The sequence below is a fragment of the Strix uralensis genome, chromosome 2 (genome assembly GCF_047716275.1).
Source record: "Strix uralensis isolate ZFMK-TIS-50842 chromosome 2, bStrUra1, whole genome shotgun sequence".
NCBI classification, from domain to species: domain Eukaryota; kingdom Metazoa; phylum Chordata; class Aves; order Strigiformes; family Strigidae; genus Strix; species Strix uralensis.
This window is the reverse complement of record NC_133973.1, coordinates 72202555-72227695: the sequence shown is the minus strand read 5'-3', so window position 1 is coordinate 72227695 and position 25141 is coordinate 72202555. Positions and strand designations below refer to the sequence as shown.

Here is a 25141-nt window from a genome sequence, read left to right as displayed (position 1 = left end):
GCACAGAGCTGATGAGAGGCAGCATATGAGCACGTACGGTGCGACTAACCCTCTTTGTTTGCAGGCGCGGGCTGTGTGAGGCCACCAAAGGGATCCCAAGGCAGGCCAGGGCTGCCAGGAGCCACAGGTAACATTTTGCCTTCACCTTTGTTTCCCACATCCACTATGTTTTGAAGGAGATCTTGCCAGATCGATGCCTTAGCAGGCAGCAAGTTTTAGAAATGACGATGGAGGACAGTGCTAACTTGAAGCTGGCAGAGAGATCTAAGCAGCATGCAGCCTAGGTGGCTGCAGCACTCCTCAGCTAATTCTGTCTTTGCTAATGAGTGTCAGCCATGAAACAGAAGACAGAAAGGACAGTCCATTTGTTATTCTCCACATGCAAGTGAGAGTATACAGAGAGAGTCTGCAAGTTTATTGGTAGAGAGTGTACTAAGGTCTCTCAGAGCTGGCTGGACACCTCACAAGGAAAATCCTGTCCTCTGAGAACAGGGTGATAAAAGGTTGCAATGAAGGACTGTGGAAGATCCTTGTTACTATTCCTCCTTGTGTGATATACAGAGCATCTTCAACAAGTGTGAGCCTAAAGCCTTTAATGCAGCTGGGTGCAGTAGGCCACGTTGTCTGATGCCATGCAGTTGTGCTGTCTGTAGCCACACTCGCCTTCCTTGCAGAGTTGGTCCACTCTAGCCCAGAGGGACCATCTGAGGGTTCCCCACCTCTTTCCAAAGGAAGAGGAGGTGGGGACAAGTTCTGAAGGACTGTGTGAGATGGAATTGGGTGTGCTGAGTGGTCATAATGATTGACCTTGAAGAGGGAACCTCCAACCAGTAACTGGTAGTTACTGGTAGTAACTGGTAGTTACTATAAGTTTACATACTCCCAGCCTAAGCAATAAAGCTGTTTTTCAGTAAATCCTTCTCATCAGCAGCTGGTAAAGGTACTGACAAAAACCATAACTAGGTCCTTCAGAGTTTGGGAAATGTAAAATTCCTGATGCACCCATTCCTGTGCCCCCTGTGCTTTAGCCCAGGTCAGGGATCTGGACTATAAATTTTAAGATCAAGCTTTTTTTTTTCCCAGCACAGGTTTTATTATGGCATGCATGGATTGATTTATCACAGATTAATGGATCTTAAAAGGAAACATTTTATGTATGTTGAAAAATGATGTGTATCTCTGACCTATGTTTCCTTAGTCCTAATGCCTTAGCTTGTTGTTAGGGTCAGTGCTTCTGAAAGATTTCTTTGCCATCTTTGTAATTTTTTTCTGAGTATGGTGATTTGTTTATTCTTCCATTCATATGAGCTTGAAGGTTTTTCTTTCAGCAAATACAGTCAGATTTAACTCCTAGCTGTAAGACTGCTGTAACAAGTGATACTGGTTTTGTGTGGTTTATGTTTTGTACTCATGTTTAGCTCTTTAACAGATAGTCTTTGTCAGCTTATATGTTTCAGTAATTTTAAGATTTGTTTTGCATCTCTTCCCTCCAAAAACTGGAAAAGGCCCCTTGCTGAGCCCAGTGCAGAGAGCTCTGTTCGTAACCACCTTTCAACCTGAGGCAGTTCTGGATCTGGAAACCCAGGAGGAACAGGACACATTTTACAACTTTTCGCAGCTTCTTGTTGCCGTAGCTGTGTCAGTCTAGTTTCCTGGAGCATTGTTCCTACCCACGTTCTTCAGATTGACACAAAAGCAGCAACACCTTTACACTATTTTTATTGTCTGCTTAGAGTGATGTGGTTTTGTCCGCAAGATTTACCACCACCTTTTCAGCCAGGATGGAGCTCTGCTATAGACAATCAAGTCTCTTGGTGTCATAGGTGCTGATGGCACCCAGTATATCAAGCAAGGAGTCATCTTTATAGTCTCACACTCCGATGTCCTTGTGTTCCTTTGAAATTCCTGGCAATATACACAGCCCACCCTAAGTTACATCCTGGTTATTCAGTAGTCTCAAGACCTACGTGATCACTGTTGATAAAATGTTTAAGTTGTTCTCTGTTTCAAACATACAGCTAAAGCACTTGCAAACTAAACATCGGTCTAAAATAAAAAAATTTTCTTACTACTGCTTGGCACATGTTAACACCAGCTAACATCACATAATGAGTTACTGAAATATGTGGTAAACAGTGGTTGCATTTTCCTTCTGCCACCTTCTTTCTCTAACATGACTTTTTAATTAGTGCAATACTGAACAGAATGAAAGTAAGTCAGATATTACAGATTGGAAACAAGACCAAGATGCTGTTTGGGTAAGAGGCACATTAGAATTTTCCGTTGAGACCTGAAAGCCTAGGATTTTTCCTTTTAATTGCTTTCTGAAAAGTTATTGTTTGTATAAGGGAGAGAACAATAGTCCTGTACGACACTGGGAAAATGCTATTCACACTGCATTGACTGTTTATGTGCACCTTATTTGTGGTCTCTTTAAAGGTTTCCTTCTCCCCTTCACAAACAACAGCTAAAACTGCAAAAAAAACATGGTTAAATAATGGAAATTCAAAAAACTAAAGTGGAAGAAAGTATCAAAGTTCAAGTGATATTTTCCTTGGTTTGTCATAGTTAGAGGTGGAGAGAAACTTGCTTTCAGTGTAATAAATAAATTAGTTGTAATTCACGGTGATGCTAAGCAACAACACTTAAAATGTTAAAGCATGTTGTTGACCTTCAAGCCTGAGTTGGGAGCTTAAAGAATTTGAGGAGCTGGGGGAGTAGGAAAACAAAGCATTGCACAGGAATTATTTTCAAAGAACTTTACAAAAAAATCTTGATCTTGGAATACAGTGAATTAATGAGATTCATGTAATAAAGCTATTGCATGAAAATAAATAATATCATTTTATAAACCTAACAAAAGAATCCTACAAAATGCTTGCAGGCTTTGAGATGTTAAGAAGCAGTAATATTTGCCCTTACCCAAATGTCAAATACTACACCACAAGGAAGCAAGGTCTCATTTTACCTGTCAGAAGATAACTCAGTATGAACATGAGTTCAGTGCCAGAGGAACGTTTTTTCAGGGCACAGCCCTTCTTTTACTACCGAAACTATAGACCTGTACTGTTACAAATATAGTAAGTAGGCTAGTTCATTTGTATCCAGTTTCTAGGATGATTAGATCTAACCTGTAGCCTTACATTTCTGTTTCATGGTTATCTAAACCAGTCTGCTCTTGTTCTGTGATCAGTTTAGCAAGGAAAGGAAAAATTTGTTCCTCCTACAGCATCTCACTTGTGCCCATTTCTGTTGGGCATTCTTCTTTGACATTGCCTTTTGACCTTAAGCTAAGAGTCTTAATTTAAAAAAATATTAAAATTCTCCAAGTCTGTGAGACTAATTATTTTCACCCTAGTAGTGTCCATATCATTAGACTTTAAATCAGATTAATCCATGTTTGCAAGAGCCCTTAACCTAGATTTTTGGTCCATGTCTTGGGATCTTGAATACTGCTAAAGAGCTACAGTATAGTCTCATTAAATTTAAAAAAAAAAAAGTTTCCTCTTTGCATCTGGAAACACATCATGATGATATTTACCACTACCTTTTCTTACATTATATGCACATTTCTGTTTTGTTTGTTCAGATCACTCTTTCTTTCTTTCTTTTATATAATTTAGGTGCAAAAGGTGCAAGAGGATTCCCAGGTGATCCGGGTCCAGTGGGATACCCAGGGCTAAATGGTACACGAGGTGATCCAGGTCGGGAAGGATTCCCAGGTCCTCCAGGTATATTGAAATAATTAGTCTTTCTTTATATAATTTTGACCTCTTTACTACAGTCACTGAAACACAAAAACTTGATTCCAGATACATTTTCACTTATCTTCCCTTCCACATTCAAATGATAAACTATTATACAAAACTGTAACTTTTCCAATCCAAAAGGATTTTCTGCAGCTTCTATAATGATGAAAAGTAACATAGATGCCAGCCTTTTAAAATCTTCTTTATAGTGCAACATCATGTGACAGTAAAAATTTATGAAGTTCACATAGAAATAAAGAAATTCAATAACAAGATATTTCAGATTCCACATGGAATATACTCAGAACAGTGATGCAGAAAGGAAGAAAATACTAATACTAGTATTTCTATTTAACTCTTTCCAGCATATGTATATATTATACTGGACATATCAAAGGCGGAGTACTAGCTACTCACCTTGCCCGTAGGCAGCTGTGTTTCCAAACAGTGTTTGCAAGTGTTCAGTGCCTGTCATATTTTATGCTAGTCTGTAATAGATACAGGTTAAATCCCAGGGCTTCTGTATCTCTCCAGAGGTTCCAGGATGTCCGAGACACATCAGTTAATTGCATGTATAGTTGATCTGTTCATAGATAGTAAGTCAGATGAGCCTAAAATAGTGCCACTGCGCACACATATAAGCTGTAGAGTTCATGGATCATCAGTCAGTCCAGCAAAAGTTACTGCCAGAAACTACCACTTGTCTGTGGTTGACCAGGTTAATTTGGTCAGAGAAACAGGCACTGAGTTTTTTCTGTAGCACAGTTCAGAAGCCATTGATGCAACTGAATTTAGGAGCTCTTTAGAAATTCTCTGTCTGTTTTCCAAGTCTTAAATCCTCACACGTACCAAAGTGCTGCAAACTTCCCTAAATCCAGTACCCACATGCTGCTTCACCCTAAGGCAGCACACAACCTGAAAGTATTCTCTAGGCTCATCTACAGCATTTGTAGTAGCAAAAGAGAAGGCTAAAGAAGAGTTGATGCATGTTCTGGTCAACAGGCAAGGGATGCATCATAAAACATGGCTCTGTGCAGAGTAGGGCAGGACCACTGAACCTGTGTTTCCCCTGCTAAGCTCTGCAGAATGCTTTAAATGCTAAATTAGGGCTCCCGTACCATATGGCTCCCAGGCCACAGGGTGGTCAGCACTCAGACTAATTTTCTGCAGTCTTCCATACTGTCTTTCACCAGTGCTTGGACTTAACTTCCAGTCCAGGTCCAGTTTCCCAGTCTACAAGAAGCCTTTCCCCTGTCATCTGTGGTAATGGGGGCTTGTGCCCTCCCAGTTATTCACCTACAGGGTGGGGTACAGGGACAGTGGCGCTCCTTCACCAAGAGCATGAAGCAATTGGCATTGGCCCCTTGAGATGTATGGGGAACAGCAACAGCAATGACCCTTCTGGGGAACTCCCCCAGGTCTTCCCAGTTTACTAATATGCATTCACTCATTTATTTTTTCAAATTTGACTCCTTGCTGCATATCAAACTAGGTTTTTGTGTACAGGAACTGGTTTTTTGCCCTTACAGAATAAGATATTGTCCTGGTTTAACCAGGATAGGGTTAAGTTTCCCCAGCAGTGGGGGGGAGCTCTAGCCGGGTTATTCAGATACCATGCGGATGTCACATCCTGCAGGTCACATTTTTTCCTGGCGAGGGAGCGCGGTGCACTCGTGGTTTTGTACATCGTGCTTCCCACTGCTGTATTTGGTAGCTATTTTGCTCTGTTCATTGCTATCACTATTACTGTTATTGTTATTGTTGTTGTTGGTTGTGTTGCTATTGCATTGTTGTATTAAACCTTTCCTTATTTCAGTCTTGGGGCTTTGTATTTCACTCCCTTTGTGGGGGAGGGGCAGCGGCCGCGTGGTCTCAGACCCCGGCAGGGGCTAAACCACCACAGATATTTATAAAATCCTGCAATAGTCGTGTCAAAATAGTTGCACAAAAGTAACTGTGCTTGGAGCTGTGGATCTTTTATCACCCAGGCACTAGGTATCCTGAAGGGTCATCTGTAAGTTCTGCCAATTTCCACATTTGGTCAAATGTTCTTATAAATGCTACATGGTTTAAAAACATTTATGTAATACTTTGTTTGATTCTACAGGTTTCTGCTAAGAACTAGGGGAAATTACAATAACATAAAAGGCATTATGATGGTGTATCTAGGATTTGAACTCCAACATTTGTAGTGAACCCTGTGATGCCTAGTCGCTATTTTATTTTACAGGTTTTACTGGGCCCAGGGGAGACAGGGGCCCGAACGGTCTACCTGGACTTCAGGGACACCCAGGCCTTACAGGAAAATCCGGTGCTCCGGGAGCGGCAGGACCGAAGGGCTTTCCTGGTGACGTTTTAGGAGCAGCAGCAGGTTCCCGAGGGGATCTCGGGTTCCCCGGCTTCCCGGGGTTGAAAGGCACACCAGGAGATCAAGGAGTACCAGGAGTTAGAGGTAACAGCTACTTCAAGTGAAGAAATGTTTGAGTAAGAGTGTGATATAAATGTAGCCAAATTATGGAGATGTGAGAGTAGTAAGATACTGTGTTAGGACACGTTGGAGGTATTGATGACCCCAGCAACAAATCCAGTGCCTGATGATCTCCCATGCCTTCCCCATCTACCTCAACTGTTACCAATATGTCTGGCTTCTCCAAACACCTTCTGGAGATCCACTGCTTATGACCAGCACTCCTTCACATTGCACTGCATTAAATCAGCTACAACAGGATACCAGAGAACCAGATTTTGCTCATCTTTGTTGTGTTCAGATGTACTGTTATTTTTTCCCACTGTAGTTAAGGGAGTGGTGATGTAGTTATTATCCTAATTTTCAGTTACAGACTGCTTAATACTGAGATTGTTTCCAGTGCCAGAAGAGGTTTGGATAATACACGGCTTTGCAGAATAGCACATTGCACTAGCACACAATCTGTACATTTTAACTAAGAGGAGATAGTGTTTAGTAAATGTTAATAAGCCATGTTACCTGGTCAGTCTTTGGGCACTCAGGAACAAGGAAAAGATAACATTCTATACTTATTCATAACTTAAGGGTGTTCATTTTATTTCATTATTTCACAGAGCTTAAAAAACATGCTAAACTCCCTATAGAAAACAGAAGAACATAGTTTCTCTACAAAATCTGACTTTGTCACTCTAATTTCTGTGGAGAACTTTCAAAAGCATGTGTGGGAATTAAGCATCCACCTCTACACAGTTTCAGTAGCATTTGCACACATAGTTAAATTTAAGACTGCTGATTACCCCCTTGCCCTGTTGTGGAAGTGAAAAAGGAGTAGTAGTTGTGTGACTAGCTCAAAGCAAGGAGGTATATCACAGGAACCTGTTTTGGAGACTCTTCTCATTATTTTCAATACAAATAAAAAAAGAAAGGAAAAGCATCATCTTACGTGAGTTATTTGAAGTGAGGAGGTCTGGTTTGATATTCACTAGACCCCCAGAGTAAAAGAAAGGGATGAAAACAGCTCTGTGGCACTTGACAAGTTTGAGAAAAGGCAGAAAAGATCACTAACACCTCTGAAAAGGAGAAAAATTCAAGGTGTAAAACATGGATTGGAAAAGAAAAAAAATTGCGTGACTTTCTACCTTCTTTCTAAGCATTTCTGTAAACTGTTTTCAGTAATAACAAAAACTAAGTACAGTGAAAGAAAAGGCATTACTAGTTTGTCTGTTCTTGATTTATTTTACAGTTCTGACAGAATTGACCAAAGACATTAATTTTTGTATGAGTCATAATTAGTTTTATATGAAGTGGCTAGTAATTCCTTTATATCATCTATGCCACTTAAACTACTAGCCCCTCAGAATAGAGGGCTAAAGCCTGTATTCTGTTATTAAGAAAACTCACCTTATGTGACCTCAGTTATACACTTAACTACAGCCAAGCCAGTGGACCTACACTGAGGTAAAACCTGAATAAAGAGAAGCAGATCCACTTGGCCTGGATTTTAAGTGCCATATACTTTTGAGGCCTTGTACGCTGCTGCTTCTCCAATCTGAATGCAAAGCAGGCATTACCTTTTAAATCTTTGCTCTTACATCGTAGAGATGTAAATTTTCACCCAGGGCACTAAGTTGGGTAGAATCGGGGCCTTTTTGCTTAGGAATTTGTATGAACCTTATAAAAATGTCTTGTAATGACCTTACTTGAAAATTTCTGAACAACACAAAACCAGAACACACCATAACATGCCTTAAATGTTCCCATTCCTGCCTATCACATTTTAGAAAAGATACAGAGCATTATTTCAGTGGTTCAGTCAGCTGCTTGATTCAATTCTTACAAAGATGTATGTGATAAAGAGAGAAGATAAGAAATTACAGAATTTGGTGTTTAAAAGTGGAAGAGGCCTGCTCCGTCTATATCCACCTGGTGCCAAATTGTTTCCATTCATTTGAAAGAGCCAGTCAACCTTTCTGATGCAAATATTGAGATCAGTACTGGTAATGTCAATTATTTTAAAACTAATGAGCAGTCTTTTAATTTGCTTTTCCTGTTCTCACTGAATTTTCAGGGGAAGAACATACCCTGAGAGACTACTGCATACGCAGAAGTGATACGTAATAATCAGCTCGCTAGACATTTATGCTCTCTAATGCATGATTATGGTATTTTAGGAGCGGATGGTAACCCAGGTCTGCCAGGACCCAAAGGAGATCCAGGGCCTCAAGGTCTCCCTGGTTTGATGGGATTGCCAGGAACACCAGGAACGCGTGGATTCCCAGGGCCACCAGGAAACCCTGGGCCAGATGGTGGGCCTGGCTCTCAGGGACCTGTTGGTAAGGAGTTATTGCTGTCCTGTGTCACTCCTCCTGCCAGTTCTCTGTGGCAGGGCAACTGTATGGTTTCCACAGTGGAAAGTTAAGCTTGGGGTGGTGGCACATGCTGTACTTTAATTCCCAGCCAGGGAAATAGTGCAGACACTGTGATTACAAATTGTGCTGGTATCACAGGTAGGAAGTAGAGGTGATGATGGTCCTCACTGGCAGAGCTGCTGCTTCTCCTTCTGTAGCCACCTACCAAGCCAGATCAGAGCTTGCTGCTGGCAGACTGGGAGAAGAGAGCTACCAAATGGAAGGAGTCTTATGGAAAAGGGGCTTAATTCTTGAATTAGAGAGGAGGGGAAGGTCCTGTTGGGAGTGGGTACAGAACCAAGCTGGTAGCGAGACTGGCTTATATTAATGAGCTGCTTTGTCTTTATAATAATTTCTGCAGTATTTTGTTGAAAAACATCATCATTTTCCCTCCATCAACATGAAGCTGGTAGGATAGCAGTTTTCTCCCTCTTGAGCTACCTTGTATGAAATCATCATGTATGGCCAACTGCTTTTTAATCTCCATGTTCACATGTTCACACGGCAGGTCCACCTGGTGCTAGGGGAGAAGATGGTGAGCAAGGTTTTCCAGGCCCCGTGGGCCTGAAAGGTCTGTCTGGTGACAAAGGTGAAACAGGTTACCCGGGATTACAAGGTATACCTGGCGTGACTGGTCCCCCTGGCATAAGCGGAATGGATGGCTTTCCAGGAGATAAAGGTGAGCTCTGGACCGCTACTTTGAAAAAATTAATGTTGCTTAAAGCTGTTCTGTGCTGAGATGAACAGTACACATTCTCTGCTGGACTACCTGTGTTTAAAACAGAAGAATTAGGGTCATGTGCCTCATATATTCCAAAATCACTGTCTCTTTTCCCCTGTGTTGTGCCTGGCAAAATGCTAGCTGTGACATACAGCTCTATTTAGAAGGGCAATGGTTGTTTTATTTCTCCTTTTAAAAAATATACAGTATTTACTCTTTTCTCTCTCCAAGTCTTTCCCTTGTCCCAGTCCCACTGGTTCTCAGTGAAATTAAAGAGACGTTTCCCCAAACTTTAAAGTTTCCCCAAAACTTTAAAGTTTTTTGAAGCTGGCAGTTATGTACTGAGCAATGCCAGACACAAGACCTCAATGTTGACTTTTACCAGGATCTAATCTTACGTATAGAGAAGGTGAGATTCTCACTCGCCAGCCATGAAAATGCTATGTATAATGCAAGTTGTCTATATCACAGAAGTGGTTTCAACAGGATTCAACTCCATGTGAAGCCAAGTTAAACGCAACACAGGAGTGCATGCATAAAAACACATGTTGCAATTTCATCAGTTGGAGAAATAGGACTTTTTTCCTAGGACAACTCTGGAGTACTAATCAGCTCTCATTTTGGAAGAATGAAAATCTCTTTGTTAGCATGACCCATGTAAAACAGCATCTTCTTGTTTAGAAAAGAGGAGTGTAGGAGTTTTTGGTAAGAGAGGGCCAGCCAGTCCTAGACCCCTGATTTGTATCTCTACATGTAGAAGAACAGGCTGACTAAAAACCTTGAGTGGAGCTAGGTACCTTTCTCTAGCTTCTCTGTAGGAGAGGCATTGAACTGATTTTTCAGAAGAAGACACTAAGTTCTGGTGATCTCCACATCTCCTTTTGGCCAGTTGAGGCAGTTCAGTGTACCCCTGCTCTTCTTTACCTCTCAGAGAGTTTGTGTGCCTGATGTAGAGCTGCAGATTGCCCTAGACACCAAGGAACCCCAAAATAGGTACTGCTGCACTGAACTTTTCATACCGTTTTAGTCATGCATTACTGGCTCACATTTACTTAATTTGCAGAAATCTGGGTGACATAACAGTTCTCTTCCCCTTCTTTCTTTAAAGGCTCAAAAGGTTCACATGGCATTGATGGTTTCAAAGGCATGACAGGCCTAAAAGGCAGACCAGGCATCAAGGGAATCAAAGGAGAATTTGGCCTGTTTGGAGCTCGGGGCGATAAAGGCTCACAGGGCGCACGTGGCTTTAAAGGTATTTACTTATGGGTGATATCAGTGTGTTTGCTTTTCACATCTGGAGAACTATTTTACAAGGACACAAAGTCAAAGAAGACACATTTTTTCACATGGTAAATTTAGCTCAGATGTTCTTCCACCTATTTCACACATGGGCCTCTGGCTGAGGGGCCTGGATTTTAGGCTCAGGGAAAGGTTATTTCTTTGTGAATCTTTACACGTTTAAGGTTAGAGACAGACATCTCATTATTCACCAGAGCCTTTTCCCAGGAAACATAAAGTGTCTGGGGGAAAAGATTCAGATTTTGCTCCAGTTGCACTGTAAAGGCACTGAAATATTCAGAAAACCAGGCAATTAAGTGGTTAAAAGTCAGAAACATCAGCTGATACCATCGCCAGTGAAGTGAAAACTGTAATTCAGTCCTCTTTTCTTTGCACACAATTATCTTTAAATAATCACTTTACTACAAGGCCACTTTAAAACCAGTCTGCAAAACAGTGGTCCCAGTAATTCAGAGGAGGTCTGAGCAAAAGACAAGTGTGAAAACAGCCCCTGCAAAAAAAATCACAAATATACTTCTTGGTGAAGAAGTATAAGACAGTGCACAATCATAGGAGACAAGTCTGGGTTGCTGGCCTGTCTGCATCCCACAAAGAACTAAAGACAGTCATACAGTCTATTTGGGTCCTTTCTTCGGGATATTATTTACTGATGTCACCAGTAACCTTCAAATCAATAAGAGGAAAAAAATAACTGGCAACAAATCCAAACTTTCTATTTCTCTCCGGGCTTGACTGAGAGTTTCCCTTCACTACTTTTCTGTGCTTTCTCCAGTGTGCTTTTTGTGTTTTTTATAAACACATGATACCTAACTGATCTGCTGAGAGGTAAATTCTCTATCACAGAGGAGTCTGGGTCCAGCTCCCCAGGACTGTATGTACAAAAGTTTAACTCAGTTTTCATGTTTTCTTATGCTTGACTGTTCAGCTGACATAGGTAACTTTTTATGCAAGTGGATTTTTCCAAAGCTTGTGCAAGATTATCTATTAATCCCTTTTTGCTAAATTCACTCTTCTGTTCAGTTTTTCCAACACAGTGCCTCTGACTAGCTTTTTGAACATGGTTGGGTTCTTTACCCTTTAGGTGACCGTGGGGACCAAGGCCCCCCAGGAGAACCCCCAAAACTCAAGCCCAGCATGATGATGGAAGTTAAAGGTGAAAAAGGAGATGTTGGAGAAAGGGGCACGAAGGGATTCTTTGGCTTAAAAGGTCAGTGGTCACAGCGAAACAAAGCAAGTACATTTAGGACTATCAATCGGTGGTTTTTCTCAATTACCATATTAAATATTGCCTGCTTATTGTACCACTGCACTGCAGCCCCTCCAGCATAGTCTCTGACAGCAAAAGCTGAGCTCCAGCTGCATTTCACGGAGCCACCCCTGAGGAAAGCTTTGCGGGATTATGTCACATGTGTGTGCTGCCTTTTTGTACTAGCGCATCATGGTGCCATGTTTCAAGAAAGCCACTAGCAGGAAAACTTCTTACACACAAGAAACGGCATGTCAGCCTTCCCAGCTTTAATAGTTTAAGTCTTCTTTATTTTTCTTCTTCCCTGCCTGCAGGTAGCAAGGGAATGCCAGGCATTCCTGGAAAGATAGGAACTCCAGGGTCCCCTGGGCATCCCAGCTATGTGGCTGGTGTGAAAGGGGATGTCGGCGCAAAAGGACTGACAGGTCTGAAAGGGTATCCTGGTCCAGCTGGCTCTCCTGGCATCAGAGGCTTCCCTGGCAGTACAGGAGGCAGGGTGAGTTCGTGCCCATGAGGGAATAAGGATGTCCTTGTGCTGGCATGCAGCTTCTCTAGGGAGTGGCATTCACCCCTTGAAATTGTGCTGAACAGCTACAGTGCAAAGATAAAAATGCAATAAAAATTGAATAAATAGATCAAATATTTTTCCTTGATCCCTCCAATGTTCATTAAGCAAAGTCCTTTCTTTTCTTGTTGGGAGACATCCAAATTTCATGCACCAGCTTTTCGCCAATGACGACTCTGACAGTTCCTTCTAGGTCCTTGGTCCTGTTGCCATAGCTGTTGGTAAAAATTATTCTCAATGCTGAGCTTACTCTTCCCTTTCTCCCAGGACTGATGGTACCACTGCCAAAAATTACTCACTGTCACTCATCTAACAGTAAAAGAGTCTAAGAATCTCAAATCCTAGAGGGTAATTCACTGTGCTTTACTTTGGCTACAAAATAAGTTACACTGAAAGAAATAAAGTCTTACAAAAGGCCTGACAGTAGACTCACAGGCATCATTTATTTAGGGCAGCTGAAAGCTACTTTCCTTCTCAGGTAGCTTTGCCTTCAGATTTCAGTAGGACTTTTTTCTAACCAAGGACTGCAGGACTATCATGATTTAACCCCATCTGGCAACTAAGCACCATACAGCTGCTTGCTCACTCCCCCCCACCTCCAGCAGGATGAGGGGAAGAGAATTGGAGGGGTAAAATTGAGAAAACTCATGGGTTGAGATAAGAACAGTTTAATCACTGAAATAATAATAATAATGTTATCGTAACAATAACAATAATAATATTAATATATTGCAATGAAAATAACAGAGAGAAATAAAACCCAAGAAAGACAAGTGATGACAATGAAAACAATTGCTCACCACCAACTGACCGATGCCCAGCCAGTCCCTGAGCAGCAGTCCCCCAGCCAACCTTCACCCTAGCTTATTGCTGAGCATGACATCATGTGGTGTGGAATATCCCTTTGGTCAGTTGGGGTCAGCTGCCCCGGCTGTGTCCCATCCCAACGTTTTGTGCACCCCCAGCCTGCTCGCTGTGGGGTGGGGTGAGGCAGAAAAGGCCTTGATGCTGTGTAAGCACTGCTCAGCAATAACTGAAATATCCCTGAATTATCAACATTGTTTCCAGCACAAAACCAAAATATAGCCCCATACTAGCTACTATGAAGAAAATTAACTCTACCCCAGCCAAAACCAGCACAAAGACTCTCTACTTTAGATATGTAATAGGATTTTCTCAATTTCAAACTTAAGTCTTTGAAAACATAATTTGTCCCTTGGTTTATACTGGTTTGGTTTAACTGGTTTCAGCCAAATGACTCTATAAATTATAAAGTACTACGGAAACTCAAAAATGGTAAATTTAATAGCCTTTTTTCAATATTTCCAAATGGTTCTGCTTGAAAGGTTGAAAAAATCCTCATCCTCATTAACCGATACCTGTTTTCAATCATATGATAGGGAGAAAAGGGTACTCCAGGAATTTCTGGCCATTTTGGTACTCCCGGCTCACATGGTGAAATAGGTGAGTTTGCTCTCCTATCTGAGCGTTCTTTGTATTCATTACCCATCAAATGCTCAACATTAAGTTCTGAAGAGTCTTAGGGCGTTTTCAGTCTTAAAGAGTCTTCATACAGTCTTACAGAATGATACTGTAGATGTGGGAGACTGTGAAACGGTTAATAATGTTAATTTCATGCAACATGTACTGTCCATAGATAAATCTGTCCATGGCAGGGAGGGTGGCTGTTCTAGAGACTTTATGTTTATCTTTCTTTAACTTATTCCTCTTTCATTCTAGGAAGATAACTACTGAATTTCGCCTTGGAAGGAAGTTGCAATTCCTTCAAAACAACAGGAAATACTGTTTAAATTAAAGCCTTACCACTTGTGTTTATTTTTGCTTGAAACAGGTGAGCAGGGAGATACTATAAACTTACCAGGAATGCCAGGCCTTAAAGGAGAAGTTGGTGTGCCAGGCTTAACAGGTATTAATTTCACAGTTGTTCTGGATGTATTATTTTTCACATACTAAAGTCCACAGAGGAAGGAAGGAGGAGCTTACCATGGGCTTTTGATGGCTGTTGAATCTGTGCTCTCATGACAGCTCCTAAGAGGTTCATTGAAAGGAGTATGTGCCATGTTTACCTCTTCAACTGAAAGTACAGTTATAGCAGTAAACATCACTCAGATGCAACTCCAGTAAACATTTCTATATATTTTTTTGCCATTGTTGACAAAAGGAGCAATATCAGGCCGTGATTATGGAAGATGGGATAGCAGAATCAGGTCAATTTTGGATTATGTTCTTTAGGTAATGTATTAAAATTTCCCTGCACATGCAGAACACTTGAATGTCAGTGTCATATTCCACATAATTTGAGGAGTACTTTTAAAAACAAATTTAATGATGGTTTGGCCAGCATGTTGTAGACAACTATTCATTCTCCCAGATTATGCAGGCACCCTGATGAGAAGAATGTCTTTGTGTGGCAAGACCAGGACCCATTCAGTAGCCAACTTCACATTATTCTTGTTAGCTTAGGGTCGTATAGAGATTATTAAAAGAGTATACTGTTTTTGTGGTTTTCCAGGCACAAGAGGAGGCTCAGGACAAAAAGGTGAAGGCGGTGATCCTGGTTTCCCTGGCATTGAAGGCCTCAAGGGCACACAGGGTGTCCCTGGCTCTCTGGGACAGGAAGGTAAAATGTTCTTGAAAGAATAAAACTGTTTCAGAAGAGAAAGGGAAAAAAAAGCTCTTTTCCCTCAAAAGAAAGTCGTTAAGATTTTTAATATGTTGATCATTCTGTAAGTTAGTAAAGAGCAGTGAAAATGATGTGGAACTCATGGTAGGACATACTAAGGGGAAATTTCAAAAGTGTAACTGCTTCATACCAGTTTTAACATTTTTGTAGTGATCATGTGTCCAGTCAAAGTGTTGTATTGCTGGCATACTCGGGTATGCTAATGCTGTCTCAATACTCAAGGAAATGGGCTTTTCAGTGCTCTCTTCTGCCATAAATGAAGTTGATATCCCCCAGGACCCAGTTACTCAGAAGCCTTTGAGCTGGGCTCATTGGCCGACAAGAGTACTGGGAAACCGAAGTCAGGTTCGACTCTGGCTGGAACATAAACTTGGGGCTTAAGAACAGGTATTATTGCAGGAGGATCATGAAAATGCTCTTTCAGAACAGTTGCTCCACGTTTCTCATATAATTACAGGGCTTACAAAGTCCAGCCAAGACTGGAGCAGTTTCGGTAGGTACCTCACTGGGAAACAGTCCTTGTCCAATCAGCTTTCCAGTCAGAAAGGCAAACAGATGCAGCAGAAGGGGAAACTGAGGTGCACATAAATGAAATTACTTATTATTACTTAATTATCATTTCAATAGGAGGAACCCACTGTATATCTGAGGTTGTCAGAAGCCTGAAGTTCGTAATATATCGTTCTGTTACACGTTGCCTCTCCTACCTTTGCTCTCTTTCATTTTCTTCCACTTGGATGAGCTGTGCAGCGTCATACAATGACATTAGGAAGGGAAAGCCTTCATTTTGCTACCTGGGAGAATGAAGGTAGCACAGGTCCATGTTTTGGGCTATTAGTTTTAAGGACACTCATGAGCAATGATTCATCATTGTCATGCAGGTTTGCCAGGACTGGTTGGCCCCCCAGGGCAGCAAGGAAGCCCTGGGACACCTGGATTTCAAGGTGAAAAGGGAACTCCTGGATGGCCTGGCTTACCAGGACAAGCAGGTATTCATACAGCTTCAGCTATTCAGTCCTTTCAGTGTGAGCACTTGCTATTGTTCTTTTGAGGTGAAGAAGAAGAGAAGGGGGCTTTTCACAGCTCAGAGTGGCAGAGTTCCCTCTAGTAAACATTTATTCCTCCTAAAGTCTAGGTGCATTAACAAAGACCCATGTGGTTGCTTTCTAATTTATGGCTTCTGAAGGACTGGTGTCTACTGAGCTCACTTCAACTACTGATGACCTTTCTCAACCAGGAATGCAGTTTTCAGGAAACGTTTTAATTTTTCAGGACTGCTGGGAAGAAAAAAAACAAAAAAAATATTTTAAATGCAGCAAGAGTAGTGATATACAGTATTAAAATATTATAATGTGGCATTAGATAGCAAACAATATCGTTGTCCTACAGCATCATCAAAAACTGTGAACTGATCCAATGTCTGGTTTTAAGGATGAATGACTTATGGCTCAGACAGAATTCTACTATCAAAATACAGGTGATAATTTAAAATGAAGCTGTTTGTATCACAGGATACATCTCATTGGTTGCCACCTCATTCCTTAATATATTAAATAAGCAGATATTTTTTTCTACAGTACAGCCAGAAATTGCCCTGCTTTTAGTAAGATTCATCTATCTTAATCTGCATCAAATCTAAACTAATATGGTTAGGAAGGCTGCTTTTAAGGACAGTGAAGAGACAGACAGACATTTATTTTTGTGAAGGTTGAATTGTCCTCCAGAGCTCTGGCTATTGATTAGAGATACCTGTCTAGCTTTAACATCATGCTTAACACTTTGACAGGTACAAATAGATGGGATAAATTTTACCTGTAACAGCAGCAGCAGAAGCTGTTAGACATTTTGTTAGGGTTTGGTTGGGTTTTTTTTAAGACACAGAGAGAATTTCTCCTGAAGAGATCTTCATGATAATCACATTTACAGCCTACAATTATGCCATAATTGTATTGGTTTGAGGATTTTGGAAAACTATATTGTTGTTAACAAAATTGTGGCAGCAAGACTGGTACTAAGGGCATGCTACTGGACAGATCAGAGATATTTTAAAAGAAATCTTGTAGTGAGTTTATTGGATAATAACAAAATTTGCCAATCACAAAACCATGGTGTGGTGTATTTCATAATAAGCTTATTGTAATGAATTAATTTGCATATAATACACAAGGATTTAACACGGAATAGTATTTGTTCAAGCATTTGAATTTTATGCCTAGCAATATATACACTCACAGATACTATTGTGGTAATCATGAATGTAATTTTAAAACAGGCTTGCCTGGCTTAAGAGGAATCAGTGGACTGCATGGTTTACCAGGCACTAAGGGCTTACCAGGATCACCAGGTAAGTGAGACTCTTATTCTGCCTGTTCGTAGGCACCACGTTGTGTTGACTGCAAGTTTGGTCAGTCAGATCTTTGCAGTGTGACTTTCTTAACTGTGTCATCCAAAGCCCAATGTGGAATTTGCTTTGTTATTGTGGGCTCTGGCAAACAACTTCGTACACTGTGTGCTGCCACACACATAGATTAGAACACAACTTCAGATCATTATTTCTTTCCTCTTATAAATTTAAAGACTCAAAGCCTCTTTTTCCCATTATGAGCAATTTTTTGAATGAGCCATTACAGACTCATGTATTTAGTAAATCCACATGCTCTATACATATACATTAGCATGCTGATACGTTGTTACACACAGAAACATTTCAGCTTTTGTCTTAATTTTGAACAACTCCACAACAGGTCCAGATGGTTATGGCTCTGCAGGTTTCCCAGGTGCAGTAGGTGACAAAGGGGAAGCGGGAGAGCCGAGCAGAGTGGAAGGCAGCCGAGGACCTCCGGGTCAGAAGGGAGACAGAGGTGTTCCAGGTTTGTATTCCAGAGAATGGAATCTACTTATTATTTGTTTCAGCCGTGGGTATTATAGACATCACAAAATGCAGTATAGTGTAAACAGCTGTATAGGAGAGCTCCCGATGTGGGGAAGGTCACTGTTCGGAGTTTGTGCTGCAGCTCAGCCAGCCCTTGCTCAGAAACAGCGATGTGATTTGCCCAATGCTGGACAAGGCAGCCCACCAACTTCTTGTAGCACCCACTGAGCTCAGCACACTGCAGATGCCAGAGCTGTCAGCTCCCAAAATATTTTTAATGAGGCTCCAGTTACACAAATGCTATGGCTTTTCTTTCTTTTTGTTGCAAATCCGTCAACATTTAACTTTCTCCTGAAAGCCTCACTGTCCATCAGTGTGTGATTGTCCCATTGATCCCTCCTGAGCTCTGTTCCCACACACAGTGCTTTACTGGTACCATCACCCCTGTGCAATGTAAGTGTACAGCCTTCAGCCCAAACCTACCTTGTTGTAGAAGGCTGTGCTTATCTCAGTATGGTTCACCACCAGTTCTTCTTCCATCAGGGAGCCACTAGACTCATGTTATGGATGAATCAACTAATTACAGGGGGTTTCTGGAAAGTTTTCCAACATTTTGGCTCTGAAAGGATTAAGGACTGGCATAGATATAAAACCTTACTGCCTTTGCCTACTTGGTTCAATGGCTCATTCCTACTCTTTTGTGTTACACTATGTTGTTACTCATTATGTAACATATGCTGTGCCATCTCAAACACCATTCAGAGATGTATTATCAAGCCCTGGAAGAAACAGCTATTTCACTTATTCATGTTTGTCAGAATTAAATATTATTAATTTTTTTTTAAATGAATAAACAAAAGGGGGGTTGTGGCTTTCTAACAACTTGAATCTACTTAAAAGAATAATCTGTCATTGTTGGGCCAGATTTTTGACCATTTAACACTTTCCATCTATAGAGAACTTCTTGGATTCAAACTTTTGGTTTTAAGTGATCCCAGAAAACCTTACATGTCTGTGACCCCTGACTCCACAGGACAAAGAAGAACAAAGCTGCTTTCTTGTCTGCTCCAATATACCTAGGATATTTTGAGTACTTCCTATCTTGAAATAATATTTTACCTAGCAGGCACAAGATTATTAGCATTCCACACAGTGAGATGTAATTAGCTATCCAGAGAGCTTTGGCACAGAACTAGTATTTGGTTCTTTTAAGAAAAATCTCCACAACATCATATGAAAAAATAAAACAAAAATCAGTGGGAACTGCAGGTGTTTTCCATTTTGAAAATCCCATTCTTTTTACTTAGTCTAAGGTGAGTCCTTATAATTGTAATTGTTCATTTTCCTTGCAGTACTGATTATTTCTTCTCTTCCTTTCAGGAGTCCAAGGACCCTTTGGCATTCCTGGGCAGGAAGGATTTCCAGGGCCGCCTGGGATTTCAAATATATCAGGATATCCTGGTGATAAAGGCTCCCCAGGTCTAGATGGAGTGCCAGGTAAGTCCTGCCTTGTTCCCCTCGGACAACAATAAAAGATTAAGTACAAGGTTGTGCCCTCAGACAACAATAGAAGATTCAGTACTGGGTTAGAAACAGCAGTCATTGTTATTTCTGTCTTGATTCAGTAAAATATCCCTTTTAAATACAACACTAAAGTGCATGAATAATTGTTGGACAGAACTAATGATACATAAGATAATCGGGACAGACCTCTTGAAAGCGAAAGGCAGTTCCTCCAGGTTGTCCTGATGGAAGGGTTTGATTTTTCATGCAAATAACAGATTTAATCATCCAGAATTCTCTTAACAACTTTCAGAAGCATTATGCTAATTTACTACTTTAAAATCTGAGGTCCGTGGCAGACTTGTAAGTCTAAGGAATATTTTCTTAATCATTTACAAAATTTTCCTATGTGAAATTACCAAGAAAACTAAGTTACATTGGGAAGCATTCGCTCTTCTCTCTAAAAGTCCATGCTATGAGCCTGCCTTTCTCACACATATGAAAGAGACACTGTGTGTCTCTCTGTATTTAGCGACTGATACACCTATCTGTTGCATACTGGACTGCACAATCATTTCAAACTGTAGTGCCACTGTGAAGAGCTTGTAGCAGAAGTTGCAGGTGTCCCACTATCATCTTTATATGATGCATGGAAACTTTTATATAAACTCAGCAAAAGCTTACAATGGGCAAACCAGCTGAAAACCACCAAAATACCTAGGTTTCCAAATGGAAAGAGAACATTAGTTAGCCTAACTCTGCATACTGATCCCCACTCCCCAGGCAGTCGTTGGATTAAAAAATAAAAGTAGAAGCAGTCAGGAGAGTGGGAACAGGAATACCATCTCCCAGCCAGAATGGTGAGACAGGCATGACTCACTCTTTGCCACATGCATCTTGCCTTCATATCCACATGTGATCCAACTTCAACAGGCAGCACAAGAGCTGCTCCACTCAAAACCCTAGTTATTAAGTCCCTCTCTCCTCAGAAACAAGGTGCAAATGTCTTCTTAGGCAGCAGAGGTAACTGAAGAGAAACCTGCCAGGTTTAGCTTCAGGCAATATGTAGTTCTGGAAAAAGAAGCTGTTCCCATAATTCCCAAGACAGCATGAAGTAGTTACTTGTATCCAGATGTTCAACTGAAGCACTAAGATACACGGAACAGTAAGTCCTTGGCTTATTTACCACCTGGCACTGAGTCAGGTACTCCCTGCTCTCTGATTTCTCTCTGGTTACTTGGGGAATTTAGGATGAAGCAGAGAGGCACCCTGTGAAGTGAGGCATTTGCTGGGGAAGGCTGTATCTCAGCAGGCACCCCACTTCAGCTGAAATCTTGCTTGAGATGACACTGTCCTTTGTGGGAGCTTCATGCTCTAATTCCTCTGCCACCACAGCAGAAGGGTATGCCAGCCTGAGAGCAGGAGCAGGAGTGCCAGCTACGGCTATTGGGGAGCTAAGCATTAGCTCCCCACTTCAATTAAGGAAATAAAACCAGATGAGATACAATTAGATAGTACTGTTATTTTCCCCTGTGCCCAGGTCTTAACTATAAATAGATTACAACCTGTATGTGCTCTAAACAGGCTATCCAGGACTACAGGGGCAGCCTGGAATACCGGCTCCACCAGGAAGCAAAGGAGAGAGTGGACAAACAGGTGTGAGTGGACAAATTGGCCCAAAAGGAAGTAGAGGTGATCCCGGCTCAGCAGGGAGGCCTGGCGTTCCCGGGTACTCTGGACCAAAAGGTAAGAATGGAAAATGGTGCTCTTGGCCAGAGGCAGGGGAACCTCCTGTGCTACAGCAGCTTTAATAACATGACTTTTGCACTCACTTGATCTGTGTTGAAATGCAATAATGCCACCTGTCATTTGCATTAAAGGTCGTAAGGGTGAACAAGGTGTCATCGGCTTTATGGGCACAGTAGGATTTCCAGGTGATTTGGGACCTATCGGACCCAAGGGAGATAGAGGAGTAACTGGTGAGTAAGTGCAGTCCGATGCATGACTCCTTTCTAAACTACTCATTTTGCAGCTCCGCAGAACTGATCTAACTGGTCCTGCTTTGAGCAGGACATTGGGCTAGGTGACCTTCAGCGTCCTCTCTAACCTGCATGACTCTCTGTGACCCCTGGCAAATTCCAGTGGACGGATGCCTGAATTTAACATGGGTAGTCAACTTTTTGCCTTTACAAATTTATTTTGTATGAGGTGCTAACTCCAAAATCAGAGCCATTTTTGCAGTTAAAAAAAAGAAAAAAATCCTGATCTAAACTCATCCTGTAGAGTAGACATACTGGATATTTAGAAATACCTTTAAAATCCTTCTCTCCATCTATACCATCATGTATTTGTGTCTCCCGAAGACCACCAAAAGATGGTGCTGCACCTCAGAGAGCTGTTGGTTGTTTGGGGGGAACTTCCCAGCTTCCTGTGTCATAAATGAGGGAGCAGTAGCATCATTCATTTCCTTCTTATCTGTGTGCTGTCCAAGAGAAGACAATCCCCATACTCACACACATTCCCCCAATATAATAAATATAGCTGCTATAGCCAAGGTGGTGAGTTGCAGACCACAGTCCCTCTCTCACATATGCAGCCAAGTAACAGCAACATACCTGCGGATGAAAGCACATTAAGGAAAACACAGGAGTTTTTTTAATCAAACTATCTCATCTTGCTTCTAATCACAGGCTTTCAGGGCCCTCCAGGCTCTCCTGGGCTGCCCCCTCTTCCTCCAAGGCTGGTTGCTCAGCAAGGCTCACCAGGTCCCCGTGGAAATACAGGACCTCAAGGAAGCCCAGGAGATGTGGGACCTCAGGGTCCACCAGGTGATCCAGGTAGGAATCGCACACTCAGAGTGAAAGCTCAGTTCCCCTTAGAGTGAGGCCACCAGAGCACTGCTTTGGCTCTCTTCTACTTTAAATTCTGTGAGAAAGGAGAGTCAAATTTTGGTCTTTCAAAGCTAGGGCTTGGCTTTCCTCCTCCTCCTAGCATTCGGAACATAAGCAAAACAGGAGAAAACTTCAACAACTCACAGAGCTGAAGCAACGTCAGATATGGATCTCACTTAAATGAAGACTGAACATCTTTGGTGGAAATGTGCACATCCTTGTGGGCGTACTATCAACCCAGGGAATGTCACATTAGTGGACCCAGTGCAGTGCACCTCTTGCTGCTAGCCTCATCAGAGATGCATGGTGGTAGCAAGAGTGAAAGATTAGGGCTGTGGGGCTCATGTAGGTCCCAACCACCTCTTCCGATGAAGTCAGCGCTCTTTGCCTGAACAAGAATCATAGGATCTTGCCTTTAGTGTAAAGCTGTAAACCTGGCAGATAGGACCAAACATATGCAAGTAGAGCACATGTTAACAAAGCGTGTAGCATGTTGATATCTCAGCAGTCACTGTGCTTATAACTGTTGTTGGTGCAAGGTTTCAGAGGCTCACCCGGAGAGCCAGGACTCCAGGGCAGGGGTGGCATTCCAGCTCCTCCCGGCTCCAGAGGTGAACAAGGAGCAACAGGGTTTCAGGGTCCGGTGGGATTTGAAGGTAAGAGGTATCACACAGCACTTCTTCCCTCTTTCCAGTTCCACTGCCATAAATTGTTCTGTAGTAACTACATGACTGGATGGGGAGGAGGGGAGGAGAAAGCTACTGTCTTCACAGCTTTTTAACAAGGGACAACTAACAACTTTTAACAGTTATCTTAAAGCGGTATTTTCAGAAAAAGTTTTGATAGATGTAGACATCAGTCCACTTGTGAGTGAGTTTGGTTTGATCTGAGTGTATTTTTATATTGGTTTTCTCTTAAGCATTTCAGCCTAGTGTTTTACTAACAGTTACATTCATGGAAATTAATGGTTGGGTAGGTGATATTTGGACAGGTGATGTTTAAGGGAACATATTTGTAAAAGAAATATCTGTGTCCTTATCCAATCAAGGAGCAGAACGATTACTCTCTTAATTAGCTAAGTACACAGAGAAAAAGGTATTTGCAGAGCATAGTTTAACCATATGAAGCAAATGCAAATAATTAAAAAACCACTGGATAATCTTGGACTAAGAAACTGTTTTAAAGGAAAAATCTGCTCATCTGTATTGTACAAAGTATGCTCAAATTCATCAGAACTTTATATGTGACTTTCCCTGGCTCTGAGAGTGAAATACATCATCTTAGAAACCAAGGAGCCTGATCCAGCACCAGTCTACTTCAAAGGCAACTGCTATAATCCCAGAACTACAGCTCTTTTAACAATAATTTACCATAAGAAGAGGCATCATGCAATTAAGCTTTGTTCATCAGCAGCTTAGCTGTAATATCAGATACCATCAGAGCATTTGTGGGACCGCAAACTAAGTTGTATTATTTCTTTTCCCACCTTCTTCCAAGGCCAGCCAGGCCGCCCTGGTAGCCCTGGGCTGCCAGGCATGCCGGGTCGCAGCGTTAGCATGGGCTACCTGCTGGTGAAGCACAGCCAGTCCGATCAAGAGCCAATGTGCCCAGTTGGCATGAACAAACTCTGGAGTGGATACAGCCTACTGTACTTTGAAGGACAAGAGAAAGCACACAACCAGGATCTAGGTATGTGCAGGTATTGCTGGCAGCAGCCTCAATTCCATCTCTCTGGCCGAAAAGAACAAAAACAAAAAAATAAATAGAACTTAGAGAAAGCTGGGACTTTTGCAAACAGGCTTAGGAAACACCAAAATGAGAAGATAAAAACTGTATGTCTGCACAGAGTGCCCCTGAGAGGGCTCCTGCAAGTCATTGGTGTTGATCAAGGGGACCTGTAAAGCCAGCAAAACATTCTGGACCGCAGGGTTTTACTGACATGTGCTTGGGAAGGAGCAGGAAACTGAAAACATGCATTGTCTTCTGTGAGAATGATTGCTATAATTTCTTTCTGCTTTCTTCTCTTTTAACAGGGTTGGCTGGCTCATGTTTGGCTCGTTTTAGTACTATGCCATTCCTCTACTGTAACCCTGGGGATATTTGTTATTACGCAAATCGAAATGATAAATCCTACTGGCTCTCCACTACAGCACCTCTTCCAATGATGCCTGTGGCAGAAGAAGACATTAGGCCATATATCAGTCGCTGCTCAGTTTGCGAGGCCCCAGCTGTGGCAATTGCTGTCCATAGCCAAGAAGCTTCTATTCCTCACTGCCCTGAAGGCTGGCGCAGTTTGTGGATCGGATATTCCTTCCTTATGGTATTTGTTCTCCCATGTCACATTTTGTGTGGCACTGGGTTTTAAGTTTGTCTTAGATACTAGGCAGGCTGCTCTGTTTTAGAGCCAGGAGCACCAAAACCATGCATCATACTGGGGAACCAGGGAACCACAAAACTAGTTTCTAGGAAGCAGAAGAGGAGAAACAAAAAATGTCTGTGAATTGCAGAGAAAATTGCCTCTTGTCAGAATAGCATCTGGAGACCTTACTTTATGTACAAAATAGTACTTCAGAGCAGAACACAGGGAGAACTGTGGATTAGCAAATAAAATTGCACTGAGGTGCGACAGTAGCCTTACACAGCTAAAGATTGGGAGTTTAAAAATGTTTTGAGAGGGCAAGGCAAATTTTTGACCAGCCCTATGTTTGACCTTTCT

At 41.7% G+C, this 25141-nt stretch overlaps 1 protein-coding gene across 1 annotated transcript in view; it reads left to right on the top strand.

The window, feature by feature from the left end:
- COL4A2 (collagen type IV alpha 2 chain) overlaps window positions 1-25141 on the top strand; it is a 146631-nt gene that overhangs the window by 117944 nt on the left and 3546 nt on the right. Inside the window, exons 27-47 of the mRNA XM_074859288.1 lie at window positions 65-127; window positions 3624-3731; window positions 5980-6201; window positions 8388-8549; window positions 9133-9303; window positions 10454-10597; window positions 11726-11851; window positions 12205-12386; window positions 13856-13919; window positions 14308-14382; window positions 14989-15096; window positions 16041-16148; window positions 17432-17503; window positions 17904-18029; window positions 19412-19528; window positions 21119-21280; window positions 21415-21513; window positions 22225-22371; window positions 22965-23081; window positions 23923-24114; window positions 24459-24745. Of these exons, the coding sequence (XP_074715389.1) occupies window positions 65-127; window positions 3624-3731; window positions 5980-6201; window positions 8388-8549; window positions 9133-9303; window positions 10454-10597; window positions 11726-11851; window positions 12205-12386; window positions 13856-13919; window positions 14308-14382; window positions 14989-15096; window positions 16041-16148; window positions 17432-17503; window positions 17904-18029; window positions 19412-19528; window positions 21119-21280; window positions 21415-21513; window positions 22225-22371; window positions 22965-23081; window positions 23923-24114; window positions 24459-24745 (2852 nt within the window). The remainder of the gene's footprint in view (window positions 1-64; window positions 128-3623; window positions 3732-5979; window positions 6202-8387; window positions 8550-9132; window positions 9304-10453; window positions 10598-11725; window positions 11852-12204; window positions 12387-13855; window positions 13920-14307; window positions 14383-14988; window positions 15097-16040; window positions 16149-17431; window positions 17504-17903; window positions 18030-19411; window positions 19529-21118; window positions 21281-21414; window positions 21514-22224; window positions 22372-22964; window positions 23082-23922; window positions 24115-24458; window positions 24746-25141) is intronic.